The sequence below is a fragment of the Physcomitrium patens genome, chromosome 5 (genome assembly GCF_059467195.1).
Source record: "Physcomitrium patens ecotype Gransden chromosome 5, ASM5946719v1, whole genome shotgun sequence".
Lineage (NCBI taxonomy): Eukaryota > Viridiplantae > Streptophyta > Bryopsida > Funariales > Funariaceae > Physcomitrium > Physcomitrium patens.
In genome coordinates, this window is record NC_143414.1 from 11707701 (window position 1) to 11734075 (window position 26375).

The window sequence follows — 26375 nt, forward strand, 5'->3', positions numbered from 1 at the left end:
AGTAGGATCAATAGTTTTAGATGATGAAGCAATTTTCATCTTAATGAGAAGTTTGCCTCTAAATTATAGACCTTTTATTATCTCCTTAAGAAGATAGCTTGGAATTATACTAGCATCCTTGATAATACATTTGATCCACAAAGAAATGTTCATGAAAAATATGAATTAAACATCTGATAATAATTTAGTCCTATATGTAGGTAAGAAATTTCAGAATAACAATAAGAAATTTTATTTTTATAAGAATTTTAGAAGAAATCTATAAGGAAAGAGTAGTATCCCCAAGCCACATGAAAAGAGCATTTTTGCTATTGATAAGAAGTATTTTTTCTGCAAGAAATCATGTCACTTAATCAAAGATTGAAGAACAAGAATAGCAACTAAAAATTATAATAACAAAAAAGAAACAAATATTGTTATAAAATCAGATAAATTATATCTAGTAGCACTTATAATGAAAAAAAATTCAAATTCAATGTGATATGTTGACTCAAAAGCAACTCAATACATGTGTCATGAATTAGCCGGATTTGTTAAATATATCAAAAGTGAAGACAAACAAGTTTTTTACTTAAGAAATAATACTACAACATATATTATAGAAGGACATAGTGATGTAAATATCAAACTCATAAAAAATAATGAGAAGATCATACCTGAAATATTATGTTATCATGACTTATTAAGAATTTGTTCTTTGCCAAAAAATTTAATAAGGTAGGAGGAACTACATAAGAATTAGAGAAATTATACTTATCAATAAATTTGATAATACAATTATAATTTGTAAATTAAATCTTGATTTATTTGAATTAAGTATAATAATATTTTAAAATTAGTCTCAAATTACAATTTTAGCAACAATTATATTCAAAAAAAATTATTTATTGTCAAGAAAAAGAATTTGATAAAAGCAACTAACCAAGTAAGACTTTTTTCAAAGATGTATGATGAAATAGAAGTAAGAAAATATGTATATTAAAAAAGAATTGACATGGCTATTATCAAAAGACAAGAAAATTAAAAACTCTTGAATCTAGACTAGAGTAAGAAAGGAATTGGCAAGAGTGAAGAAGGCTTCATTCTTGCTTCAATATATACTATGCATTTAGGAGCTACGTGGTGACTTTCTATAGGACCTTCAATATGTGTTGACTTTATAAGCAACATGTTTTAAATTGCAAGACAAGTTTTCTATGTGTGTGCCACATAGTTAGCTTGTTCTATAAGTTATCCACACTTGTCACACATGGCTAATTAAGTTTCTAATCTAAAAGTCAACTATAAATATGTATAAAGTCAAACTATATCTATGAAGTTCCTAAGAAGCTTTTTTAAAAGATATTATGAAATTAATCTAATATTATCTATTTTTTTTATCTATTTCTATGTAATCATATAAATAATTATTAGAATAAATATGTATGTCTATGATAATATGTTTGTGGTATTATCCTCCTCTCTAACAATGAGTTCCACAAGGCATAATTATCATATATTGACAAAATCTAAAATGTGACAAATTAAGTTTGCTACATACTCTAATCTTTATTTTCTTTGAAGATGGTTGATAGGTCCTCTTAGCCATTGTTAATATTTTGTACTAAGGAAAAAATACCACCTTATTATTTCATTGTTGTTGAGTCCTTCATAACTTCTTTTAAATAAAATATTTGGAATATTGTCAAGAATTATTCTTACTTCTAATAAAATTACTAATCATTGGGATTTTTTTCCAAGATTGAGATACTAAATACATTAAATCTTTCTATCTATTTGAGGAAGAAGATGTCATTTTTGAAGATCTTTATCTTGATTATATCATCTTGAAGGTTGAGACAATCACAATGTTTGATCCAATAAATTGGCAAATGATAAGTTTTGAATTGAATTTGTTGGTTGTTAGTTCTCCATCTCTTTAACACCACAACATACACAAAAGCTACAAACAAGGATAGAAGGTAGAATATTATCTTTTCTTAATCTTGTTTCTTTTATAGTAAGGATTTACAATTCTTTATCTAGATTTTGATAGATGTTGTTAATGAAAGCCTTCATCTTCTTTGCTGCATTTACAAGATTCTTTGTTGGCTTCTATGTGCATTCATTAATATTATATTGATGCCAATGAATAAGATATTTCAACCTATTTTGGTGCAGCTTTGAATCTAAGATTTCTTCCAATTCAAATCCTTCACTATTGTCCACTTTTATAAGAAGAGGTGATACTTGTTTTTTTCTTGATATGTTCATTGTCTTCTATGGTTCAAGAAGAGATATATGGAATATGGAATGAATCTTCATTGACTCCAATAAGTATAATCAATAAGCAACTGGATTGATTTGTTCACAAATAAGAAAAGGTACAAGCTTTTGATAGTCCAATTTGTCACAAGGGCAAGTAGTCTTAATATTACAATGAAGTAATCATATCCTATCATCTATGTTGAATTGTGGTTGTTCCTTGCAATAAGTACCTACATTTATCTTTTTTTGTTCTTAAGTTTTTTTTAATTGCACCTTCATTGTTATACCTTTATTATTAAATATAGCTTTAACAAACGATTTGTCAAATCTTTTGCTGCAAGATTATCAACTCTTGAAAAGATAAAAGTATCAAATTATACATGATAATCATAATTAGCAAAGAAAGGTGTTTGGTGAGTAGAAGAATGTAACATGTTATTATAAAAAAACTTTACCATTGGCAAAAGAGTTGTCTAATCATTTTATTGGTAGTTGATGGTATATCTCAAATATTGCTTCAAAACTTAATTAACACACTCTATTAATCCATTAGTTTGAGAATTAAAGGCTAAAAATAATTTTATATCTATCTTAAAATCTTAAAAAGGATTTTCTATAATCTTAATACAAATTGAGTCTTCTTATTTGATATAATATTCTTGAATAATTTATAATAGTGATAGATATTTAAAAAAAAAAAAAAACTTAGATGTATTTTTACATATGATAGATTTGTACATGATAAAAAAATATGCCATTTTAGTAAAATAATTTACTATCATGAATATAGAATCATATGAATTTGAAACTAAAAGATCCATCATAAAATCTATAGAAATAGAAGACTATGATTGTTTGAGTATGGACAATGGTTGAAGAAGTCCATAGGATCAATGACAAGAAATTTTTGACCTTGAAAAAATATCACATGATTAAATAAAGTCTTTAATTACCTTCCATATTTGTGGCTATCAAAAATCTTTAAATACAAGCTCCAAAGTTTTGTTGTATCCAAAATGTTTGGCTGCTAGAAAGTCATGACATACTTAAAAAACATATAAACATGCTTCTTCTTTTAGAATATATAGTCGCCCTTTGAAATAGAATAGATTATTCTTAAACTCGAACTTAAAAACATCATGAAACTTAAAAGAAGGATTTTTGATATCATGAACAAGAAGATCAGAGGACATACTTGATTAAATTTGTTTGACAAAGGTTGAATCAACAATCAATGTTGATTTTATTACTTGAAGATGAAAATGCTTTGGCTTCAAGAAAATTATTCTTTATTAATCAAAAGATGCTTCTCTTTCTTTTGATGTAAAATAAGAATGTCTAGAAAGAACATTTGAAAAATCTTATTATTTTTTTGGATCAATAAGTAAACTTAAAATCAAATCTTAAAAAAGACTTGCTCTAACAAGCTTGGTGATAATTCAAAATACGTATTGAAATAAAATATTTAAGATTCTTATAGTTCATATTAAGAATGACTCGATTAGAAGTGCCTTCTAAATAATGATACCATTCTTCAAATAAATCTACAATTGCAAGAAGTTCTTTATTATGAAGCTTGTAGTTGATCTCGACTATTAAAAATTTTCTTGAATGAAAAGCTACTAGGTGAAGTTTATTATCTATTACCATTTTTGATAATATAATATACAAAAAAAAGTCCAATGCATCTATTTTCATAAAAAAATGGATTAAAAAAGTCAATGCAATATAAGATTGGTACAAAAATAAAAATTATTTTTAAAGATTCAAATGTTACTTTTGCTTCTTGATTCTATTGAAGTTTTTCTTTATAAATCAAAGATATAAGTAGAGCTGCAATTTGAGAGAAGTTCTTGATGAAAATTTGATAGTACTTGATAAATCTAAAAAAGCATTGAACATCTCTTATCATTATTATAATACGTGAAGTCTTGCTTGAGAATGCTCTATGCACTTAATTGTGGAAGGTAGAATAGAAATTGTAACAATAAAATCTTAATTCTAACAGAATACTAATTAAATTCTAATTAGACCATAACAATGTTAAGCAAGCTTTAATAAAATTCAAAGAAATCTCAAAGGAATTATAAAGAAACAATAAAAAATCTTAAAGAAATATTAAAATGATCACAAATATATCTCAAATACACCTCAATTCAATCTTAATTTAATCCTAGTCAAAATCTTGTTGGACTTCATTCAAAGTTTAGGCCAAAAACTAACTAAATCTTAAACCTTAATAAAATCTTACATCCTAAATCAAATCCTAATCAAATCCTAAATTCTAAATCAACTTCTAATCAAATCCTAATTCTAAATTAAATCCTAATCAAACCCTAAATCTTAAATCAAATCCTAAATCTTAAACCAAATCCTAACCAAATCCTAATCCTAAATCAAATTCTAACCAAACTCTAATTCTAAATCAAATCCTAATCAAATCTTAAATCCTAAATCAAATCCTAATCAAATCCTAAATCCTAAATTAAATCCTAATCAAATCCTAATCCTAAATCAAATCCTAATCAAATCCTAACTCTAAATCAAATCCTAACCAAATCCTAAACCCTAAATCAAATTCTAGTAATTTCTACAACAGTTTTAAACCTCAATAACTAATGAATGAACTATTGATTTTAATTCAAAATTTTTATACTTCTTGATAATTAAATTGACAATAAGAAAAAAAATTGAAAAGAATTTGAATTACTAAATAGACGATAACCTTAAAAACATACTCAAGTATTGGCCAGCCTCCTTTTTGACCTTAATGCCAATCTCCCAAAGCCAATATCTCTCTTTTTCATTGTTTGATTGATCTTAAAATTCTTATATACATAGGAAAACAAGTCTACTATTCTTATCCACAAATTTTACTCCAATCCAATTAGTGAATTGTAAGAAATTTTAAAAACCCTCATTAGAGCTAAAATTCTAGTTTGTGAGACCTTGACTCACTTAAACCTCAATAATCGTCAATTCAACTATTAGATCAAGCTAAAAGTCACAAAAAATAGTAAGCATAACTATAAATATTAATCCACAAAATTTCACTTGTAGATTTGTTACAAAACTCTTGAAATTGCCTAAAACATCAATCCTATTTTATTTCACAAAATCCAAGTCATCCAAAAATAAACTTGATTTTGTAAAGCTCTTATAAAGTCGTTATGAATCTAAATCACACTAAAACAATGCTCATAGAAACTCTATCTAGTCTATTATCAAATTCCACTCTTTGATCTACAAAAGAATCTATAAATTGTTGTCGAGACTTAGTTTTGTGCATCAGGGTCTGTTTTCAACCCAGGTTTGTAACTAGCTCTCTCCATATATCAATATCTAATTTTTCGAAGTAATTTTTCTAAAATTTACTCTTAACTTCTTCTTAAAGATGTTTATATCATTTATTTTTCTAATCTATCTTATTTTGCCTTATTTTTGGTCCTACAAAGTAAATAAAAGCTATTTTTTAAAAAAGATAGCATTACTACTAAAAGTTTTATTATCTTCCTATCTTTTATCTATATTTTTCTACTTTATCTTTTAACTTTGCTCTTCTATAATAAGATTCATATTATTATCTTTCACCATATAGTCATATTATAATATGGCACCATTTATGAAATCTTCCAATTCATAATAGTTTGAACTCTCTTAAGATCTATCATAAGTCCATTATTTGAAATAATGTATCCTAAGAAGTCAACTTGAATAGTATAAAATATACCATTTTTTTTTATTTTGGCATAGAATTCCGCATCTTTTAGTTTTTGTAACACATGACAAATATGAAGGTCAAATTTTTATATATTCTTAAAATAATTAAGATGTCATTCAGGTAACAAAAAAGAAAGTCATTTAAAAATATTCAAAAGACATCATTCATTAGATGTTGAAAAGGTGCTAGTACATTTGTAAGTCTAAAAGGTATGATGTATTTAAAATGTCCATATCTAATTCAAAATATAGTCTTCTATTTATTTCTTTTTTTGATACGTATAAGATTGTATGCTCTTTATACATATATTTTTGTATAGTTCTTAGCTTGATTTAACTGATCAAGAAGTCCATATATCAAAAGTAGCAAATATCTATTTTTAATGATTTTATTGAGTCTTCAATAATTGACAAATATCTGCAATAATCCATCTTTTTTCTTCACAATTAAAATTGAAGCTCTTCTTGGAGATTTACAATGGTGTATGAAGTTCTTGGCAAGATTTTTTTTAATATACTTCTTGAGTTCGTCCAATTCATTTTGTGATAAATTATAGATTGGTCAAAATAATAGTTGAGCTCCTTCTTAAAGATCAATTGAGCAACAATAGGAATGATATTTTGGAAGAATATCTGCATTCTTTTTCTCAAATATATCTTGAAAATCTTAATATTAGCTTGGAATGCTACTTGAAGTATTTCCACTATTAAAAATAAGTGCGGCATAGATGATACAAGATAATCTTTTTTTACAGCATACAAGAAAGTTCTTGCACCTACAAATATAAGTTTAGTTATACTAGACTTATGACTTTTTACTTGATTAATTACACTCTTAATCATACTTTTAAAATATTTAAGATTATAAGAAATATAATCTATTTTTAGAATTATATATTTTTAGTTAGAATAATCCTAGAATGATTGGATTAAAAAGAAATTTAATGATATTAAATATTTCAAAGCTATTTTGACTTTTAATTGTTACTTCTATAGGAAAGATTTTATGAGTAATATCTTTTGAAGACAATAGACAATCATCTATGACTTCTATATGAATAAGTTTAGTTTTCTTCACTAAAGGTATGCTATGTCTTTTATCAAATTCTTCATCTAAGAAATATACTGAAGCTCCTAAATCTAACAAGAAATAGGCTTCGTAATATTTAGATCCTAAAATATCATTTTTTATAAAATAAAGAGAGGATTCTAAAGAAAGAGTAGGACTTTTAAATGTATGTGTTGAGAAGACGTTGGCATTGTCATTGAATTATAGTAATATTGTCATATTACATGAAGTCTTGCTTGAGAATATACTAAGCACATAGCTGTAGAAAGTAGAAAGAAAATTGTAACAATAAGATTCTAATAAATCTAATAGAATCTTAAATAAAAATAAATTAAATCTTAATAATATTAATCAAGCTTTAATAAAAATTTTAAAAAATCTTAAAGAAATTACAAAAGAAACCTAAATTTTTTTAAAAAAATATTAATAAAATCTTAAATAAATCTTAGATAAATATTAATTAAATCCTATTTTAATCCTAATTTAAATTCTAATAGACATTAATTAAATCTTAGGTCAAATCTTAAGTCTTAAATCAAATTCTAGATAAACTCTAAGCCTTAAATAAAATCTTAAATAAATCCTAAATCCTAAATCAAATCCTAGACAAATCCTAAATTCTAAATCAAATCCTAGACAAATCTTAATTATTAAACCAAATCCTAAATTCTAAATCAAATCCTAGACAAATCTTAATTCTTAAACCAAATCCTATACAAATTCTAAGTCCTAAATCAAATCCTAGACAAATCCTAAATCCTAAACCAAATCCTAGACAAATCCCGTCCTAAATCAAATCCTAGATAAATCCTAAGGCAGGTTAGAATTCCAATATCTATTAATCAAACTATTGATTTTGCTTAAAAATTTACACATATTTTAACTTCTTAGTGAAAAACTAGTATAAAAAAATTGAAGATATTATCACTTATCAAATAGAAGAAAAATCCTAAAATCCACTTAGGTGTTGGTTGGTCTCCTATTCTAATTTCAATGTTGAACTTCCTATTTTATTAAAAAGAAGCAATAGTATCTTTTAGTTTTACTATTTTTTTGAATATTACCTATTTTTAAAGATAATTTTTTATAATATTTTAAAATAATATTTTTTATAATATAAAATTTTTTATTTCATTTATTAGATGTGTTACATTACAATATCCATCCCTTCTAAACTTGTGCATCTTTTGACATATACCAAGTATTTTTTATTATACTAATATTAAGTTTTTTTTTTTTTGTTTTGTTTTGTTTTGTTTTGTTTTGTTTTTTTTTTTTTTTTGTTTTTTTTTTTTTTTTTTTTTATCTTGGTCAAATTCTTGATCTTCAACTTACTCTTCTACTCTCATCTCAATTTCTTATGATGGATTTTTTTCTTTATTAAAATAAATACTTTGCTCTTTTATTTAAATAATCTAATTTACTTATCCACTATATATATTTTTAATTCTATACCATCAAGTGTACAAAATAAGTATATTCCATTGTCATATACTTGTTTGATAATATAAGATCCAAACCATCTCTTTGCAAACTTCTTTATTGTATTATGTTGATTATCAAAGTTACTATTATAAACTAATATCTAATCTTCAAATCATCTAAGGTAAATTCAAATTTGAATTTATGACTTATTTTTCTTGGATTTCTTAAATTAAGTTGTATAGAAGCCATTTCAATTCTTTCTTCATAATCCAATGGTAATGGCAATGCCATTGGTTTAACCTTCTTGGCAATAGTCTTGTACTTAGTTTCTATCTTCACATCACATCTATCAATATATTCTTTTACTTCATTATAAAATTCTTTAGATTGCACATTTACTACCTTATCATCACTTTCAAAATTCAAATCTAATAATACTTACAATTCATCTATGGTATCACCAAAGCCACTTCCTTCAAATATCTCCAATATGCATTCATCTTTATTAAGTATTCTACATTTTTTTCAATTCATACTCTATATTTTTGAAATTTTTATTTTTTATTCTTTCAAAATTATTTATATTTTTAAATGAAATATATCTATCTTGTGATAATACAACAATGGTCTCATTTCTTCTAATAAGTGAGAAGCCATCACTCCTTCTATCATTGCAACCCCACTTTATAATGGCTATCATAGATATACATAGGTATTCTAGTAAATACCTATATGATTAGGTAGGAGTAGGTAAAAGTAGATAAAAGTAGATTAATTCCATAAGACCTTTTAGAGAAGCTTTCTAAAAGCTTTATAGGCGTAGCTTGACTTTACATGTGTTTGTATTTGATTGGTAGGTCAGAAACTTGGTCAAAAAATTAATTACGTCTTGGTAGCTTACGGAACAAGCTAATTATGTAGCACACATATAAAAACTTGCCTTGCAAGTTAAGATATGTATTTTGCAAAGTCAACATGTTTTGGAGGTCCTATTGGACATTGCCACATATCTCTTAGTTAAAAATACATATGGAGGCAAGAGTACAGCCTTCTTCACTCTTGACAATGCCTTTCTAGTTCTTAGTCTTGTTTCAAGACTTTCTAATCTTCATGCATAGGATTCTTTTGTTGTTGTGTTTTTTCTCCTCTTATAGTTTTTTTTAATGGTCCTTCATTATTTTCATCTTTCTTTCATTTTTTTTCTATTAATGCTGCATGTTGACTCCTTGCAATATGAACATACACCGATAATCCATCTATTGGATCATTTCACTGAGTAATTTATTAAATATTCCTACCAATACGTTTTAAATCATCTGTAGAAATTTTTTCTTTTTGAGCATAGCTCATTGCACTTGACTACAAAGAACTAGATTCTCTTAGAAATTTGAGATTTATGCTTAAACATTTGCTTAGACTTGCTTCCATTTAATATCTTGATGCTTTCTTACTTGAGTTTTTAAATGCTTCCATTGTAAACACCTTCATCCTTCTTGTACCAAAGTTTGTCTCCAATATTTGTCCACTCTCTTTTATATGTATCATACCATTTTAAAAAAAAATAATTCCATTGTATAATGCCTCTATAAAATCTTTACATTCTCTTCTCAAATGATCCATGCTATTACACCATATGTACCTATGCACTATACCTTCTATTGATCTAACCTTTGTTTTTTTGATACTCTTTATAATTGCCCCTTCTCTTTAAATTTTATAAATTTTATTTGCAAATCTCTCATTCCTTATATAATTTCATCAATACTCATTTCTTTTTTCTTTGATGTAGCCATTGAAGGTTGAATTATAGATGTAGCATTAATAATAGGTATTATTATTTGAGGTACTTGCAATGGTCTTTGAATATCTACTTTATCCTTTCTCCTCTCTCTTTTTGCAAGTAATCCTACTGCCTCTTCTACTTCCTTCCAATTTATTGTCAATCTTTCATCTTCTTCTTTATCTTCATGCAAGATTTTCAATTTTGCTTATAACTTTCTATAAGCCACTTAAATAAAAAGCTCCACTTCACTTGGATCTCTTTCTTTGATAAATAAAAATAATGAGAATAATTGCCTCTCTTTCTTTGATAAATGAAAATATTGGTTTTTAAACTCTTTTAATAAATTTTTTGCTAGTGGATTCTTCTTAGATCTTCTAATCCATTCAAAAAATGATTTCTTTGTAATCTAATCATTATCCTCCAAGAAAAACTCATCCTTCAATATTTGAGATAATTTCTCTCATGAATCTATAAACCTTAGAATGTCCTACCTTTTGTAATGTCCTTCACTTCAAATTGATCAATCTTATCCACAATCGCTTCTAATGCTTTGTTTGCAATACCCTCTTTGTACTTTTTTAATTTTTTGTTGTTGCATAAATAAGGCAAAAGCTTCAAATATGCTTGCAGAGTTGGGATAAAAATACATACTTTGTCTTTCACCAGTACCTCTACTTGTAGCTCCAATCAAAGCATCACTTATAGCTCTTCTTTCAACTCTCTTGCCTTCTTTTTTTATAAATCAAATAATTCAAAAAAAATTCCAAATACCTTCCACCTTAAAATTTTTATGTTAGATTTATCAAATATGTCGTATTATGCAAAATCTTGCTTGAGAATACATTGAGCACTTAGCTATAGAAGATAGAAGGAAAATTATAATAATAAGATCCTAGCAAATCTAATAGAATCTTTAATAAAATTTAATTAAATCTTAACAATGCTAATAAAGCTTTAATAAAATTTAAAAGAAATTATAAAAAAAAAAACATTAAAAAATCCTAAAGAAATATTAAAAAAATTTAAAATAAATCTTAAATAAATTTTGATAAAATCCTATTTAATTCCTAATTAAAATTTTAATGGATCTTAACTAAATTCTAGAAAAATCCTAAGTCCTAAATCAAATCTAAAATAAATCTTAAATCCTATATTAAATCCTATATTAAATCCTAAATAAATCCTAAATCCTAAATCAAATTCTAAACAAATCTTAAATCCTAAACCAAATTCTAGACAAATTCTAACACACATTAGAATTCTAATATCTATTGATTGAACCATTGATTTTGATTAAAAATTTATACACCTTTCAACTTTTTAGTTGAAAACTAGTACAAAAAATTTGAAGATAATCGCACTTATTATATAAAAAATCCTAAAATCTACTCAGGTATTGATCGACCTCCTCCTCCAATCTGAATGTTGAACTTCCAATGCCAATATCTTTCATTTGAACTATTGATTTTCTTCTAAAATTCACTTAAACTATTGAAAATCAAGTCAATTCATTACAAATTTAAATCACACAAAACCAATGATCATAAAAAACTTATTAGGTTTGCTCTCAAATCCCACTCTTTGATCTACCAAAGAACCCCAAAGTTACTATAGGTGTATGGGTTTATGCTTCAAGGTCTGATTTCAATCTAGGTTGACAACCAATCCTCTTCGAGTATCAATTTTTAGCTTTTGAAGTAAATTTTGCTAAAATCTACTCTTAATTTCTTCCTATATAAGCCTATATTATTTAATTTTTCAATCTATTTTGTTTTGGATTATTTATGGCCATACAAAGTAAATAAAAGCCTATTTTATAAAAAAGTAGCAATAGTACCTTTTAACTTTACTATTTTTTATTATTATTTATTTTTAAAGATAATTTTCTATAATATTTTTAAATAAGATATTTTATAATATAATATTTTTTTCTCTCTTTCATTCATTAGCCATGTTACATTATGACAATGTTGAGATATACTTGTACAACTCTCAGATTAAAATTCAAAAAGTTGATTGTCATGCCTTATAGCAAAGTCGATTGCTTGAGTGAATGTTTGAGGATCAAGTAAGTTGAGCATCAATTTTTTTACCTCATATTATAATCTATAGAAAAATTGGCTAACAAATGTAGTATCTTCTATTTGATATTAATTATAAGTTGTCAAAATTATGAAGCACATAATGTTATTGAATGATTGCCTTATTGTAAAATATGGATCTTGTTGATTGTAATACAAATTGCATCATGTTTTCCATACATGGATCAAAACTATGCCAAAAAAGCCTCCAAATTGTTCAATATTTGATCTCGTCATTAAAAAAAAATTAACATGATGATAATACTAAATCTAAAAGAAGTGTATCAATGAATCTAATTTGCAATCCTATAGTTGGATAGCTTTAGGATTGAAGTTCAATCAAAAGTTATACTTAATGGATAAATCTTCAAAATTTGGATCTTGTACTATCAAACTTTTTAGGCAGTGTAATCTTTAATTTTCTAACACTCAAACGATGTCCCACCATAGGAGAAGGGATATGATTTGGTACAAATATTGAAGCACCTCCAATCATCTCTATATCTTTTCTTCCTACCATTCTTATTATTTCTTGTAGTGGTAAATTGAATTGATGCATCACAAGCATTAACTTGCTTAATTGTTCTTGTATTTATACCATTGCACTCTTCATTTCAAGAAGCTCTTCCATGATAAGACTTACAAAAGAAAAGATGTCTTATATTGCTTAAAATAAATAAAATAGATGACTTGAAAACAAAAAAAATATTAAGGACAATATTAGTTTAGAAGAAGATAATCCACAACTTTTAATATACTTATGTCATATCAAGAAAATGGAGTAATCCACTCTTAATTAAGAAAAGACAAAGCTCTGATATTGTAAGTGTATTCTTGTCAATCTTTTAACGACAAGAACTTAATGAAAGCTAATAACCAAGTGAGATTTTTTTCAAAGAAGTATGATAAAATAAAAGTAAGAAAATATGTATATTAAAAGAAAATTGGAATGACTATTGCTAAAAGATAAAAAAAACTAAAGACTCTTGAATCTAAACTAGAGCAAGAAAAAAGCTAGCATGAGTAAAGAAGGCTTCACTCTTGCCTCTATATATACTATCCACCTAGGAACTATATAGTGACATTCTTTAAGATTTCTAATATGTCTTGACTTTGTAAGCCACATGTCTTAACTTACAAGGTAAGTTTTTTATATGTGCACCACATAATTAGGTTGTTCTACAAGCTATCTATATATGTGACACATAGCTAACTTGTTGGCAAAGTTTCTAATCTAAAAGTCAATTATAAACATGTGTAAAGTCAAAACCATGTCTACAAAGTTTCTACAAAGCTATTCTAAAAGATATTATGAAATTAATCTACTTTTATTTATTTTTATCTACTTCTATCTAGTCATATAGATAATTACTAGAGTAAATATATATGTCCATGACATCTATGGCACCTAAGATTAGAAGACATAAATTATCAAAAACTTAAACAAATACAAACAATGACAAAAGGGATTAACTTGTTTGATGAAAAGAAAATTACCTTGTATAAATGTTGCATAGAAGATAAACAACTTAAGGAGAAGTTTCATATACAAGGTGCATACAAAGCTACCCAATTGTTAGAGCTTGTACATTCTGACATGTGTGGTCTTATACAAGTAGGCAGACATTTAGGTTGTACTTCATCACATTCATTGATAATCTAATAAGATATTGGTATTTGATGAAACACAAATCTTGTACATACAATATATTGATCATATTAATATATAAAAAATGTTTCGAACACATTGCTACCTCATTTTTTTCTACCAGCAACATAACTACAGGAATAGCACAGTCAATCAAAACCATCTACAGCAACAGATGTTGAACGATTGCATAAAGGTCTCCTCGAGTGTGCAATGAAGTAAGAAAAAAAGGTTGGTCACTATCCCAAGTTTATGAGCTATGTGTTGCTTAGTGTGTTGCTTGTTACCTTAGGGGCAAGAAATTTCTATCTTGTTTAAAAGAAATGTCCTTTACATTCAACACACCGCATTATAACCTCTTGTCTGACTCACGTTTCCCACAAACATTTCAATAAGCAGAGCAGAGAAGCCAAGACGAAGATGCAGGAGCTGAAGTTTAAATTGCAGCAGAATACTGCATGTGCAGAAAGCGAGCAAATCTGCGCTCATAATGCTGCAGAGGTTAGATTATCTAAAATCAGATAGGAATAGAAGACACGCATCTATTGTTAAAGAAACTTGATCATCTTTGTTCAATCGTTTCGTAGCAACATGGTTTAAAATTGCAATTTCTTTATTAGTGAAAGGATGGTAACTCTTGAACAGCGAAGGGCATCGAGTTTGAGCAATGTTGCTTTATCGGTTAATTTGCAGCCAACATCATCTTACGGAAGGGTCATAGATGGACAAAGCTTAAAGAACAAGAATCAAATCAGCGAAAACTTTATTAAATACAGTTTTCTTTTTCTTTTTCTTTTTTCCTTGCCGACCCCCAATTTCGATGTGTTTCGAGCTGTAATCGAACATTCCACATTGCACAGGACTTAGTATCAGGGTGAGAATCACTTTATCCACAATTACGTAACTCTAAATTATGGTGATGTGGCTTTAGACAAGATTCGGATTACATGCCGTACAAGTCAATAATATTCAGTTGTCTGCAGCGACTTGGCTTCTAGTATCGTCAGATGCTGTCCAAATACTTCAACATATCCTAACGGTAGCTAAACAAACAACCTCAACAACTTGTAATCAATTGATTAATATTATTCTTGTAACGGCCAGTGTAAGAAGTTGATGGCCATCCATTTTTTTATTTTATCACCTACTGTTTTGATGTATGCAACCAATTAGCTACTTACGCGTAAGCTACTGTGTACCATGTTTGTACAAGCTCTACTCACTTATTCCCGCTGAGAGCATACTACTCCAGATAATGCAATGTTGAGATTTTGAATAGCTGGTCAAAGATGTTTCAGTAACTGAATGATGCATCTTTAAGGTGTTATTAGTTTCGTACTCGTCAAAGCTTAAAATTTGACCCATAAGAGTCAGATTTATGTACATGATCCGCAATGATTATCACACATTCGCCAGAATGATGGGCTAATTATTGTTCTCTTGACAGGGTATGCCTACTCTACAAAACTAGTGCGCTTCGGCGGAACCATGCTATAAAGCATCGGGACAGAAAAGGGGCTTGTCAGCTGGCCACCCGTACTTTTGCAATAGCGACAAGACAACACCGTTACTCCACCCAAAGCCGGTCTGCCATCACACAAGCCAACCATTCCACGTATGAGCAGAGTTTCTTTTCAGACACAGCCTCTTCTTTGATAACCAGAACTAAGACGAGGCTCGGTAACGTTGCAGGTGCAACCTCTACATTCTTTTCTAATGGAAGAAGGTCGAAGGTTTTAGGATTCAGCAAATGTACCTGTAGATTGTATTCTCCGCCACCTCCAATCTTCCCGCAACTGGTGGCATCATATTTCTCTAACATCTTGCCGACCTGGTGATAAGCCTCATAGTTTGAACGAATCCAGCTTTGGGAAATGGCCTTGGCCATCATTTTGCCTCTCGGAATACCACTTGCATCCAGACCTTCAATGACCATGTCGACCAAGGGCGCCCATGCATTAGGGAAGTCCCTGCACAGGAGAAAAGAGTATACTCAACAGAGGTTCTCGGAGGCGGGTAATTGCCTACTTGATAAATAGCTGCTTGACAGGAAGCAGAATGTAATGTTTGAAATATTAAAGAACCTTTCTGCATTAATGAACTTAGAAAAGGGTACAAAGTAAGCGCTAGTGTAGAAAAATGACGGCCTTGAGACTGGAGAAGAGGATTACCATTGTTGGCCTGTGTTCCTCAGAGAAGTGGCAATGCCTGCTGGCAATACCAGACCAGACTTGTTGAGTGCTTCAACGACAAGTGCTCTCCTCGGATCTCCTTTGGGCAAAACCCCGGCCCACAGAGGGACGAAATTCGAGGCGTACGTGAGTCTCTTTTGCTTCCACTCGTACACAATCTACAAAAAGAGGACATGTGTTTGTACAATGAGAGCCGTGCTGAAAGGCAGATGGAAGAAATTCAAGACGGCCACTGACACTTGGAAATCAAAAGATTCCATTTGAAAGACGAAAGCTTCCGATTCGATACCACACAAACCCTCAGCCACTGCGCTATTTTAGTGTTTTGAAGTAGTTAAACGCAGGGTGCAAGCAGGTGCTTCGAATCTTATTGCCTTTGCAAGCAAGAAACGAAAATATAGTTCAGGGCCTCACCGTCTTGTTGTCATTTTCGCTAAAACTGCATCCATTGGGAGACAGCCATGCATCGAACCACTGGCCTCTCTTCCTGCTCCAAAGAATCCTTTGGATCGCTCTCTGGCGGTCACTCGCGGCGCTTGCAAACTGGGTCTGAATAGTTTGATTGCCTAGAATACTAGCGAAATACTCGACATTCTTTTCCATCTGCTCGTTCAGACAAGAATTGAAATTCAGAAACCTAAAATCAACTGAGCATTTACTGAACGACAAGATATCAGATAGTCAATGAGATACCGTACCTGGAAGAGAAAGGCATTTAGGTCTACAGGAATAATCATGGACGTGCGGAGGGTTCTAAGGTTTTGTTGATCCCTGCCACCGTACAAAGATAAATAGTAAGCAAATAGCAGAATAAAACAATGCAGCTAAGTCAAATATTCCGCCGGCAAGCATTCAGAATGAATGCAACGCAAAGGTACTTCTGCCTGATTATTGCACATTCAACTCAAGGTCCAACAATGCCAGAACTGAATATCCAATAGCTGCTATTAGCTTCAGCATCTGCAACAGGAACTTACTCCATCCACCGAGAACTGAAATCCCAACCGGACTCGGCAGCTGTTGCAATGTCATGATACAGCTGCGCAGCTCTGCTTTTGTTCATTCCTCGAGCCACGTGCGTGTCCTGCACTCGCAAGAAAATCATTCCAAAGAAAAGTTCAATAGGGGGTTTCGGCGATTCATTGACCGTAATCGACGTTACACCGCTTCTCAATCGCACATTTCCAGTGCTTGCAGTAGAATACAAACAACAAAATGTCTTGAATCCAATCCAGTGTTACTGGCATTGTCCTAACTGGCTAGACAAATGGACTGTTACAAGACTCCAACTGTTGCTCCCATAAAACACTTGCTAAATGCAAGTTTATCAGCCACTGTGGGTTCACACAATGACTGAACTAAGAAAAAGAATCTTACAATTGTGAAAGATTCAGGTCGGGGGCTGTTCCAATGAGCCCAGAAACGACTAAGACGATGCTCATCGCCATTTTTGTCCCTCACCCTGACTTCGTGTGGCTCTGGACACACAATATCAAATCATTTTTAGAATTGTTTGATAGCTGATTGTGGAATTTCTTCAACACCTATCTCTCAGAACAGATGAGCACCTTCGATCCACAGTCTCATTTTCATTTACTGGTGCACTAAATAAGCGTCTACGGCTCCTATGCTCTAAATATACTCACCTGAAGTCCAAAAAGCATGCTCTCTAAGAAGAATTGGCAAAGCACGCTTGAGAAGAGCTTTGTCATGAGTTTTCTCATATACAGCACGGATCATCATACTTAGTAGTGGCGGCTGGCTGCATTATCCAATAAGTACCAGAACCTTTGTCTCAGTTTCCAGTTCCGTTGATAAACAACAATAACGTCCAAGATTCTTTTATCCTCTGATCTAAACAAAGCAATGAAGGGAGAGTGGTCTCCACACAGATCCAAAGAAGAAGCAAAAAGAAAAAGAAAATAGAAAATAGAAAAAAAGGAAAAAGAGAGGAAAGATTGAAAGAGAAATAAAATGATAATGCGGCACGCTGTAACAATAACTCACGTGCAACGCAACAATGTGCCAAAGGTTGTAAAATTGTACCTTCGATTCTCGTAATATATACGAGCTCCGTTGGGCACGAACCCATACCGCTCTGCAAGTTCCATCAAGTTTTCAATCACTCCTTTTGCAGTGTCTGTCATGCCGCTTACAAGAAGACCTCTGATTGACCACAATGCCAGCTCTTGATTGTTAGTATGATTTGTGATGTCTTACAAATTAAACAGAGAAATCAACAAAATGTAGCCAAACTGCCAACCCAATCCTCAATGCACAGTGTTCCATTCATAATACACCAGTCGGATTGCTGCAATTTCTGCTTAAGGCTCTCAATTGAGCCACCCGCTATCACAATGCCAGGCATTGTGAAGCAACGGGAACAACCCCCTGGAAATCGGAGTCAATGAGCCATTTTACGCTTTCATTGCTGAAATCTAACATCTGCGGCAAACTATAGCTACTTAGAACATGAGAATGAGGTTTAGAATTTAAATAGCGTACTTGATGACCCAGTAGCTGTCCCAGTAGTAAACCTCCCTGAACCTTGCCCCAGGAACCAAAACAGTATTGTTCAATGGAAGCAGGGTGTTCTTGTTTGGGTTCATCGCCACTGAAGGTGAAATTTTCCGTGAGAGCTCCAGCCATAGCTCATGAATTTGCAAAGCCCACTTTCGAACCTGGGGGTTGTGCACTAGTGGCAAAAAATTTTGAGGGATTCGGTTGAAGTCCTTGGGAGCGTCTGCAATAACATTGCTGTCTGCCAACTCAAAGTATTGGCTCAAGAACTGTTCCAACACCCCTGAAACAGAACAAAATGAGCATTTGAAATTTAGAATCACTTGCCAAGCTTCAGCTCATTAAAGATGACAAGCAATAACTATCACAACTTGAATGATAGCATACGTATCAAACAAACGAAAACCAGAGCAGTCCACCCACAACACTTCCTGAGTTCCCAAAATCGTCAGAAAAGGAAGAGATCTGGGTGCACTCAAAACAGTTTGATGATTTGAATAGACAGAAAATAATTTAAGAGCAGGACTCAGCAGATGCTCTACTTTACCGACAATCAGTAGAAGAAGCATCTGAAAGAACTAGATCGGCGACGTCCTGAGTTGTGCTGTGAGCCCCACATATCTAGAAAACAAAAAAAAAAAAAACAAAAAAAAAAGAAAAAAGAGAGAGAGAGTAAAGAATAATACAATCCATACTTAAAAGATGGAGAGAATTTACGACTCACTTGGAGGAATGGTGTTGTTCTGCAAGCGTGGCAGAGCATCAAATGCGCGAGCGGTCTCGTTCAAAGAATACCGCAAAGGAATGTCCACGTAGTACTTGGGGTCGAAGTCAGGTCCTCCTCCAAACGATGCCAAAGCTGCAGACTGGATCGCGACCAACAGCGTGAGGAGTTTGGACACTCCAGTGGACACGACGGTCTGTCCACACGCCGCCATGAAACCCTCCAATACCATCCCCACAGTACCACTACAACAGTTCTTGGCAGCCTAACTCACTTCAATCAATCAATCAATCAATCGCAACTTCACAAGTGCGATCTCTCAGGAACAGGGCACCCTGATCAAGACACACTGCAGAAGCATCAGAGTGTAAAAATGGCCAGGAGGCGGATCACAGTCAAAGATCCACAACGATCTGAGGAACATCTCCAAGTCTTGTACTTCACCTGGGCATGCACTTATACTAATGCCTGGGGACAGGATCTGGAGCCCAGTGGCAGCATGGCCGATCCCCCCTCATCATGAACAAGGGCCCGTGAACCCAATCCAAACCACAAAAAGAAATTTCTGCGCACTTCTCACGCACGGAACTCGACAGTTTTCAGGACATTGTGATTCGAAGTTATCAACAGACTCGGGAAGAACGGAAAGAAATTTGTACAGTGGCGGGGCCGGCTGCCGCTCGGCCTTGCACGCTTGGCAGCGCAATCGCGATTGTTGGCTCCACCAGCCAGTATGGCGAGACATGACCTTATGGGCAGTTGTTGTGACTTCTAGTTGCAAGGTGCCATGATGTGTCCAGTCACCACCAACCCGCTTCCCCTTCCGTCCTTCCTTGCCCTCTTCTTCCGTCTTTTTGCAGCCCCTTCGAGCAATTTGAAGCACACTCTTTCACACGTGGCCCTGCGAGATGCGCCACCGATTCCTCTGAGCCCCCAAAAATAATATCCTTAAATATCCCAAAAACCTGTCATGCAATTGCGTTTGACTACTTGCGGTACTGTTTTGCTGGTAGCACCAGCAACACCTGGCGTCGTTTTTTCGTCTCGAGAACCTAGCCCTCAAGTTGCGCAACTTCCGACGCTAATTCAGTCAAGACTCGAAACCCCCCGCCGGTTTACTGTACTAAAAGAATGCGCGGCGTGGAAAGGTAACTGACCGAATCCTTATCCAAACGACCTGACAACTGATGCGTGTGGCAGAGCTCTCCATGTGGAAATTGATTGCCAATCGATTGCGCTCTACTTGTCACCTGTGTGTCCAACGCATGCAATGTGAATCATTTGCACACCTCATCCGGGGGTGGTGCTCCTATACCCCCAACCATCTCCCCTAGACTACCTCCTATGCATATGACAACGATCAAGATGTCCGGCGGCTCGTGCGGAATCTACCACCGCACCTCTTCCGCTCGGCTCTGTAGGTTGCGACCGTCCACCCTAAACTTGTCTGAGAAATGTCTTCTTCCACATTCTCCTGTGCTTTGGGCAAGGAAATTGGGGCTCTTAATTTCCGAAATTATTGCCCCTACCCAGCGCGGCGGTCTTGTTATTGATCTCGGTCACTGTACTTCAAGGTTAGTTTCATTAACACCTCGCGGAGATTGCCGCTGTCATGGTTCACATTTCGATGAAGCGTGTCGTTCCCTAGTGTCCCAAAGCCGCCCTGCTCCGGAGGGTCACCGTAGCTCTTGCCAGAATGAATATCCTTGCGTCATTTTCAGCGTAACCCAACATTTTTGAACGCAAATCAATGGAAAAAACGCGTTCACATCCCACTTGCTGGAGCCGAACTTTTTTTCATTTTCGATGCATTGACATGGCAAAATGAAAACGTTCCCTTCACAAAATAAAAACGAGGTCGTACCTCCGCTATTTTTAGCTAGACAATGCACAAGCCACCTTAGCAGCCCGAAGATATCGACGGCAGCTCAACTGTTGTCGCAGAGAACTCCAGTAATGTAAAGCCACTGTTTCTTTCCATTTGATTTCTATTTTAAGCGTTTCGGTTATGGAACTTGTGGGGCCAGTAAGTGAAAGATTGAAACTGGGTCTTCTGCCACAACTGTAACGGACTGAGAGAATCAGCCAGTTCAGCATGTGCTGAGTTTAATTCATCAGATCTTTGCTGCTTCACCGCTTGAGCTTGGGGTGCGCCAAAACTCCGTAAACTTCCATGTCTACTTCCGCCATGCGGTTCTGTAGCCCCATATCTGGCTACAGAACCGTTCAAAATTTCGTGCAACGCAGGAAACATGAGCAATGTCACGTGAAGAAGATGGAAACTGCTGTCTAAACGACTTTTTTTTACTTATGCAGACAAAACAACGAAGAAGACAGTTGTAGAAGCAGTTGATAGATGGACATGGTGTACGTGTGAAATCAAGCATGGCTACAGTACATCATGTTCGAGTTTTCTTATAATAGCCACCAACAAATAAAAGTTCTCCAGAACACTTAACAATACATCGAATATAGTACTGTAAAAACTACCAGGAGCACAACCTTTGTCGTATCTACACAATCCTCGGCGATTAAGGCACGTCTCCACATCAGTGGCTCCCTGTCCTGTAGCTTTTTTGTCACCGCTCTCTCTCTCTCTCTCTCTCAAAACTACAGGGATGCCAACATGTATTGAGAAAAGCCTTCTACCTGTTACAAACGATTTTATTACACTACTCTGAGAAGTAGGAGGCATTAATCCTTTTAAGAATTAACCACATTGAAATGCCAGGAACCTTTCAGAAACGAGAATTGGGCTGCTGTGTGCCTGGATAGTTGAGAATGTCAGCTTTCAACGTCCGAAATTTTGTCTGTCTTTTTACAGTGAGTCACTCACGTCCAGTACCACCAGATTGCTTGCTGTCGTAGTCCAACACCTCATCGTCAGTTACAGACTTGGAATGGCGGACAATAGAGCGGCCAATAGCATTAATCCAGTCCTCCTTTTCCTGCATCTCGACATCAGTTACAAACTGGGTCATTAGAGTACAGTACAGGCTTGCCAACACTGAGGTGGAACAGGACATAATGAAACAGTGAGCAAAACGTTGATAATGCTGACGTTGATAAGAGCTTCTACGTATGAAGGATTGGATCAACTGAGTGCCCTTCGAGCTTGTAGGATCAATTATATATGGAATGGTTTACTAATTCAAGCCAGAAATGATAGAATCGAGGCACTTCAGACCAGGGTTGCATTAGTCACAGTGCACGAGAAATCAAGGTGCTCAGTTCTTAATGCTGAATGGAAGCTTAACCCCTTAGACTCGTAAGATCATCCAATCTGAGACTTCGACTGTAGTCGTCGCCAATCTTATATCAGATTGACGATTGAAGTCTTCAAACACAAGAGACAAACGAGCACTAGAGTAGGGATGAGAATCCACTGGAGCAAACGAGTCCCCAGTGGTGGCTTGATCATATCCGCTCCTAAGACGATCCAGCGTAATATGGACGGTAAGACAAAATGTACCATATCCACACTCTCATGCTCGCCTTAGTCAGAGCTTAGGTAGTCTTGTTTACTCGAAATACTTCTCCACCATCAATGCGACGGGTATACCCCAGTTGCTTAAAAAATAAATAAGTAAAGAAACAAGAGACAATACTATCATCGTCAAGATCCCAGAACAGAATGAGCAGAGAACGTTTTCGAAAAGACAAATTTTAGGCTGCGCAATTACGTATTAAAAATTTCCGCGCACTCTAGTTAAGACAACCAGATCCCCGGGATCAATTCGGAATCTTTGTAGAAAAAAGGTTATTAATAACTCTTACATTATACGGTGTTATTTTCAGCTTCCGCTAATTGTGTCGCGTGTGACATGATCCTTAACATTTCGACACTGTATTAGAACTCCAGTCATACGTATGTTCACCATCACAAACAACCTTGATATTGCTTTTGATATGGTTCGTAACTTGGTGACAAGTTGGGATTCATGCCCAATGGTTTAAGGCTTTTGAACCACCAAGGCGAACGCTATTGAGTTAAGAGGCTTCATTGCACGGTTTAACTAATATTTGGTTAGGTGATTGGTATATTTCTGGGGTGTTCTTGGGTGCATTTTCTCATCCTAACGAACGCTTGTAACAATAAGGCCACATCTCTTAAAACTTATTTGAACGCCATCGATTTGATGAACGTTGGTGCGATACGCTGCGAGTGGCCATGATGACGGGTTGGCAGAAAGGATAAAATTAACAGATGGAGAGGTCTGTTTGATTATCGAAAGGAATGAGGATAATTAGACATGGACCCATAAATACGCAGAAAAATCACGAATAAAAGGGCCTGCTTCACTGGAATATACACATCATGTACAATCATCCAAAATAATCCGAGCGCCAGCACATCCCCTGAACAAGAGCGAAAGAGCTGCAACGAAAGACTTACCTTGTCAGTGTCCGCAATAAAGTACATTGTATCCCTATTCGTGGAGAGCTCAAACGCAAACTGTTTATTCAGCACATCCTCAGCACCCTTGACCGTCAAACAGCTGCTCACTGGAATAACTCCTCTTGATTTAGAGAACTGCACAAATTTTTTTTGGATAATGTCAAAATGAAACTCGCATACTCCAGTGCATGTACAGAATTTCTCTGCTTTTTGCAAACAGCAGCGTGTCACAGAAGTTAGATTAGATGATTACAGGAGTTAGCTGCGGCTCTTTGAACCAGAAAATGCGACCTTGCTTCAAAACAAACCATCTCCTGCGCCATGTTTTTATGAACTCCCCTGCAATTCAAACAATCCATTACATATAAGTGATAGTCTTCGATTGAAAAGAAAACAAAATGTACCAGTGCTCTTTGGCACATGTGCAAAGGAGTGGAATGGCATGCAGAGTACTAAAAATGAGAAACTGACCCTGCTTCATCAGCCAACCACTTCGTTCTGGGTTCTTCCAAAATTCAATCTGCAAAAGCAAGAAAAATCATAACAAAGGCCTCATCAAATCATTTCTGAACTCCGCGTCTCCATCTTCTTTACATTTGCGCCAATAAAACAGATTATCAACTGAGAATAAGTCTCTCTTTCTGGGCTCATTGACCAGCATGATTTTGGACTTCAATGGGGTTCAACTAAGCTTGTGTAGTCATGTTTCCAACTACCAACACGACCTCATTACTAAGTACAGCAAGGTAGAATTCCTTCATAAAACGGAAGAAGTCGGAGAAAATAAAGGCACAAATCATGAAAACTCTGAAGATCATAACGATTTTCGCAACCCACTAATCAATACCTTCTTCGTACAACTAGGAAACGAAAATCGTCACAATCAATTTAAGGCTTAGGCCCTGAATAATACCAGAGATGAAAAAATGAGACGCTTTCATCGGACCCTGCTAATCATTAGAAGAACATTAAGAGAAATCTAACGCGAAACACGTATAGACGTACTTCGAACACCTGATAGCGACACAACAAGGTTCCCACTCTCCAGAATCCAACTTCACTAAGTGCTCGAAATTACACAAAAAAAGGGGAAAACAGACAAAATAAAACGTTAGAAATTGAAATTGAAAATCACAACCAAAACAATAAAAAATTCAACTGATGGATCGAATGATTCCCAAAAGACCTACCAGGACATGATTGCTAATTCACCCAATTAGAGAGCCACTTAAGCATCCAAAGCCCTCAAAGCTTACAAGCGTTTCACCGCAAAATAGAAACCCTAACAGAACACAACAGCAGAGCCAGCAATTCACCCATCCTCTTTCACGCTGAGAAACATAAAAAACGTTCCGTGTCCAGAAACAAAGGACAGAGGAGAAGCACCTTACTCTCCGGCTCCGTGGTCTTCCCCACGAAGTAACTGATAATACTCTCCATTAATTAAACTTCCAGCAACACTCCCAACCCACGTCGACTCGAACACTCCGCCCACAAAACTCCCCAACAACAACAACATCAACAACAACAATCCTCCCCTGCCGAATCACCGTGGCATTGCGCCATGTGCCACACTTCCACACTCAAAACCCAAACGAAGAATAGAGCTCTCCATCTAACGAGCTTACCCTTCTCCTTTTCCTATGGACCCAAGTCACCTTATAAAAACTACACTCTCCCTCTAAAATCAAAGTCGATGCAGGCTTCGAGAAATCACAGAAGACCACACAAACGGGAAGAGGCGAACGAACTATGACTGAGGATTGTTACATAACGGAGATGGAAACGCAATTGCAGCAGAGAGCAGGAATTGTGCTGTGACTGTGCATGTGCAGAGAACTGTGCGATAAATTTTTGGGTGTGGTCAGCATCCGACGGCTCCGACACCGCGTTTCGCTTCGCCAATGATCCACTCCTTCCTTCCTTCCTTCGTTCGTTCGTTACTTCCTCCAAAACAAACCCACAAAACTACTACAACTACTACTACTTCAGTCGCCGTTTCGGAAATTTTCCGTCGTCGTCGGTATTTATTTGCGTAGTCAGCATTTAAGTGAGCGAGCGATCGAGCTTCGTCGTTTTGAATAATGTGCGTCAACCGACATTCTGGTCCCATTCGGTGGAAATAGATGAACAGAAATATTTTTCATCCATTAGATGTTTCATTCGTCTTAACTGTCGTCAGTTCATTTGCTTATTCATCCACATGGAGTATGCATTTTTCGCTCTTTGGACTGCAACCTTGGACGAGGGATGATAAATTTTGGCTGTTTGTGTTTCTTGTGACCATGAATGTGAGCCTTTTTAAAGGATTTTAAGATTTATCTATTATTTTATGAATATGTTTATATATATACATATATATAGATGTATAGATAAATTATCTAGTGATATACACATGAGTATAAACATTGAAATGAGTGTTTATATGATCATGTGAATATAATTTAATTTAAAAGATAATTTAATTTTAATTTTAATTTTTTTTTAAGATGTATTGTATGATTGATTGGTGATACTAGGTTGTTTCTGTTTGGTGGATGATGATATTTGAGACACATATTATGAAT

The 26375-nt window shown here is 33.8% G+C and overlaps 2 protein-coding genes and 1 long non-coding RNA gene across 4 annotated transcripts; all 3 read right to left on the bottom strand.

Moving 5' to 3' along the window:
* Positions 1–15318: 15318 nt before the first annotated feature.
* Positions 15319–19825, bottom strand: LOC112282471 (putative trehalase). The gene is made up of 11 exons (XM_024520066.3): positions 19410–19825; positions 18671–18968; positions 18212–18331; positions 17812–17927; positions 17543–17643; positions 17143–17249; positions 16864–16936; positions 16580–16768; positions 16145–16323; positions 15730–15943; positions 15319–15560 (listed from the first exon to the last, which is right to left on the bottom strand). The coding sequence occupies exons 1-11, from the start codon at positions 19639–19641 to the stop codon at positions 15465–15467; spliced, it is 1725 nt and encodes a 574-aa protein (XP_024375834.1). The 5' UTR covers positions 19642–19825; the 3' UTR covers positions 15319–15464.
* A 205-nt stretch (positions 19826–20030) lies between these two features.
* Positions 20031–20755, bottom strand: LOC149989279 (uncharacterized). The gene is made up of 2 exons (XR_016502974.1): positions 20567–20755; positions 20031–20310 (listed from the first exon to the last, which is right to left on the bottom strand). It is a non-coding gene; the product is annotated as an uncharacterized LOC149989279 (long non-coding RNA).
* A 1064-nt stretch (positions 20756–21819) lies between these two features.
* Positions 21820–25812, bottom strand: LOC112282472 (pleckstrin homology domain-containing protein 1). Of its 2 annotated transcripts, none has more exons than XM_024520067.3 (5): positions 25584–25812; positions 24280–24328; positions 24062–24147; positions 23806–23943; positions 21820–22357 (listed from the first exon to the last, which is right to left on the bottom strand). In XM_024520067.3, the coding sequence occupies exons 1-5, from the start codon at positions 25677–25679 to the stop codon at positions 22238–22240; spliced, it is 489 nt and encodes a 162-aa protein (XP_024375835.1). In that variant the 5' UTR covers positions 25680–25812; the 3' UTR covers positions 21820–22237. The 2 variants fall into 2 exon arrangements, with proteins under 2 accessions (XP_024375835.1, XP_024375836.1); XM_024520068.3 differs by having other exon boundaries at positions 25195–25799.
* Between the last annotated feature and the right edge of the window lie 563 nt (positions 25813–26375).

Bases quoted from the DNA above. Each gene is read 5' to 3' on its own strand.
- LOC112282471 (XM_024520066.3), bottom strand. From the start codon at position 19,641: ATGGTATTGGAGGGTTTCATGGCGGCGTGTGGACAGACCGTCGTGTCC. The intron at 17,928-18,211 runs GTACAATTTTAC...TGGATAATGCAG, and splicing joins ATATATTACGAGAATCGAAG to CCAGCCGCCACTACTAAGTA. The intron at 16,769-16,863 runs GTACGGTATCTC...CTGAACGAGCAG, and splicing joins TAAATGCCTTTCTCTTCCAG to ATGGAAAAGAATGTCGAGTA.
- LOC112282472 (XM_024520067.3), bottom strand. From the start codon at position 25,679: ATGCTGACCACACCCAAAAATTTATCGCACAGTTCTCTGCACATGCAC. The intron at 24,329-25,583 runs GTTATGTAACAA...TTGCTTTTGCAG, and splicing joins GCAATTGCGTTTCCATCTCC to ATTGAATTTTGGAAGAACCC. The intron at 22,358-23,805 runs GTAAGTCTTTCG...GTCGAGATGCAG, and splicing joins TTATTGCGGACACTGACAAG to GAAAAGGAGGACTGGATTAA.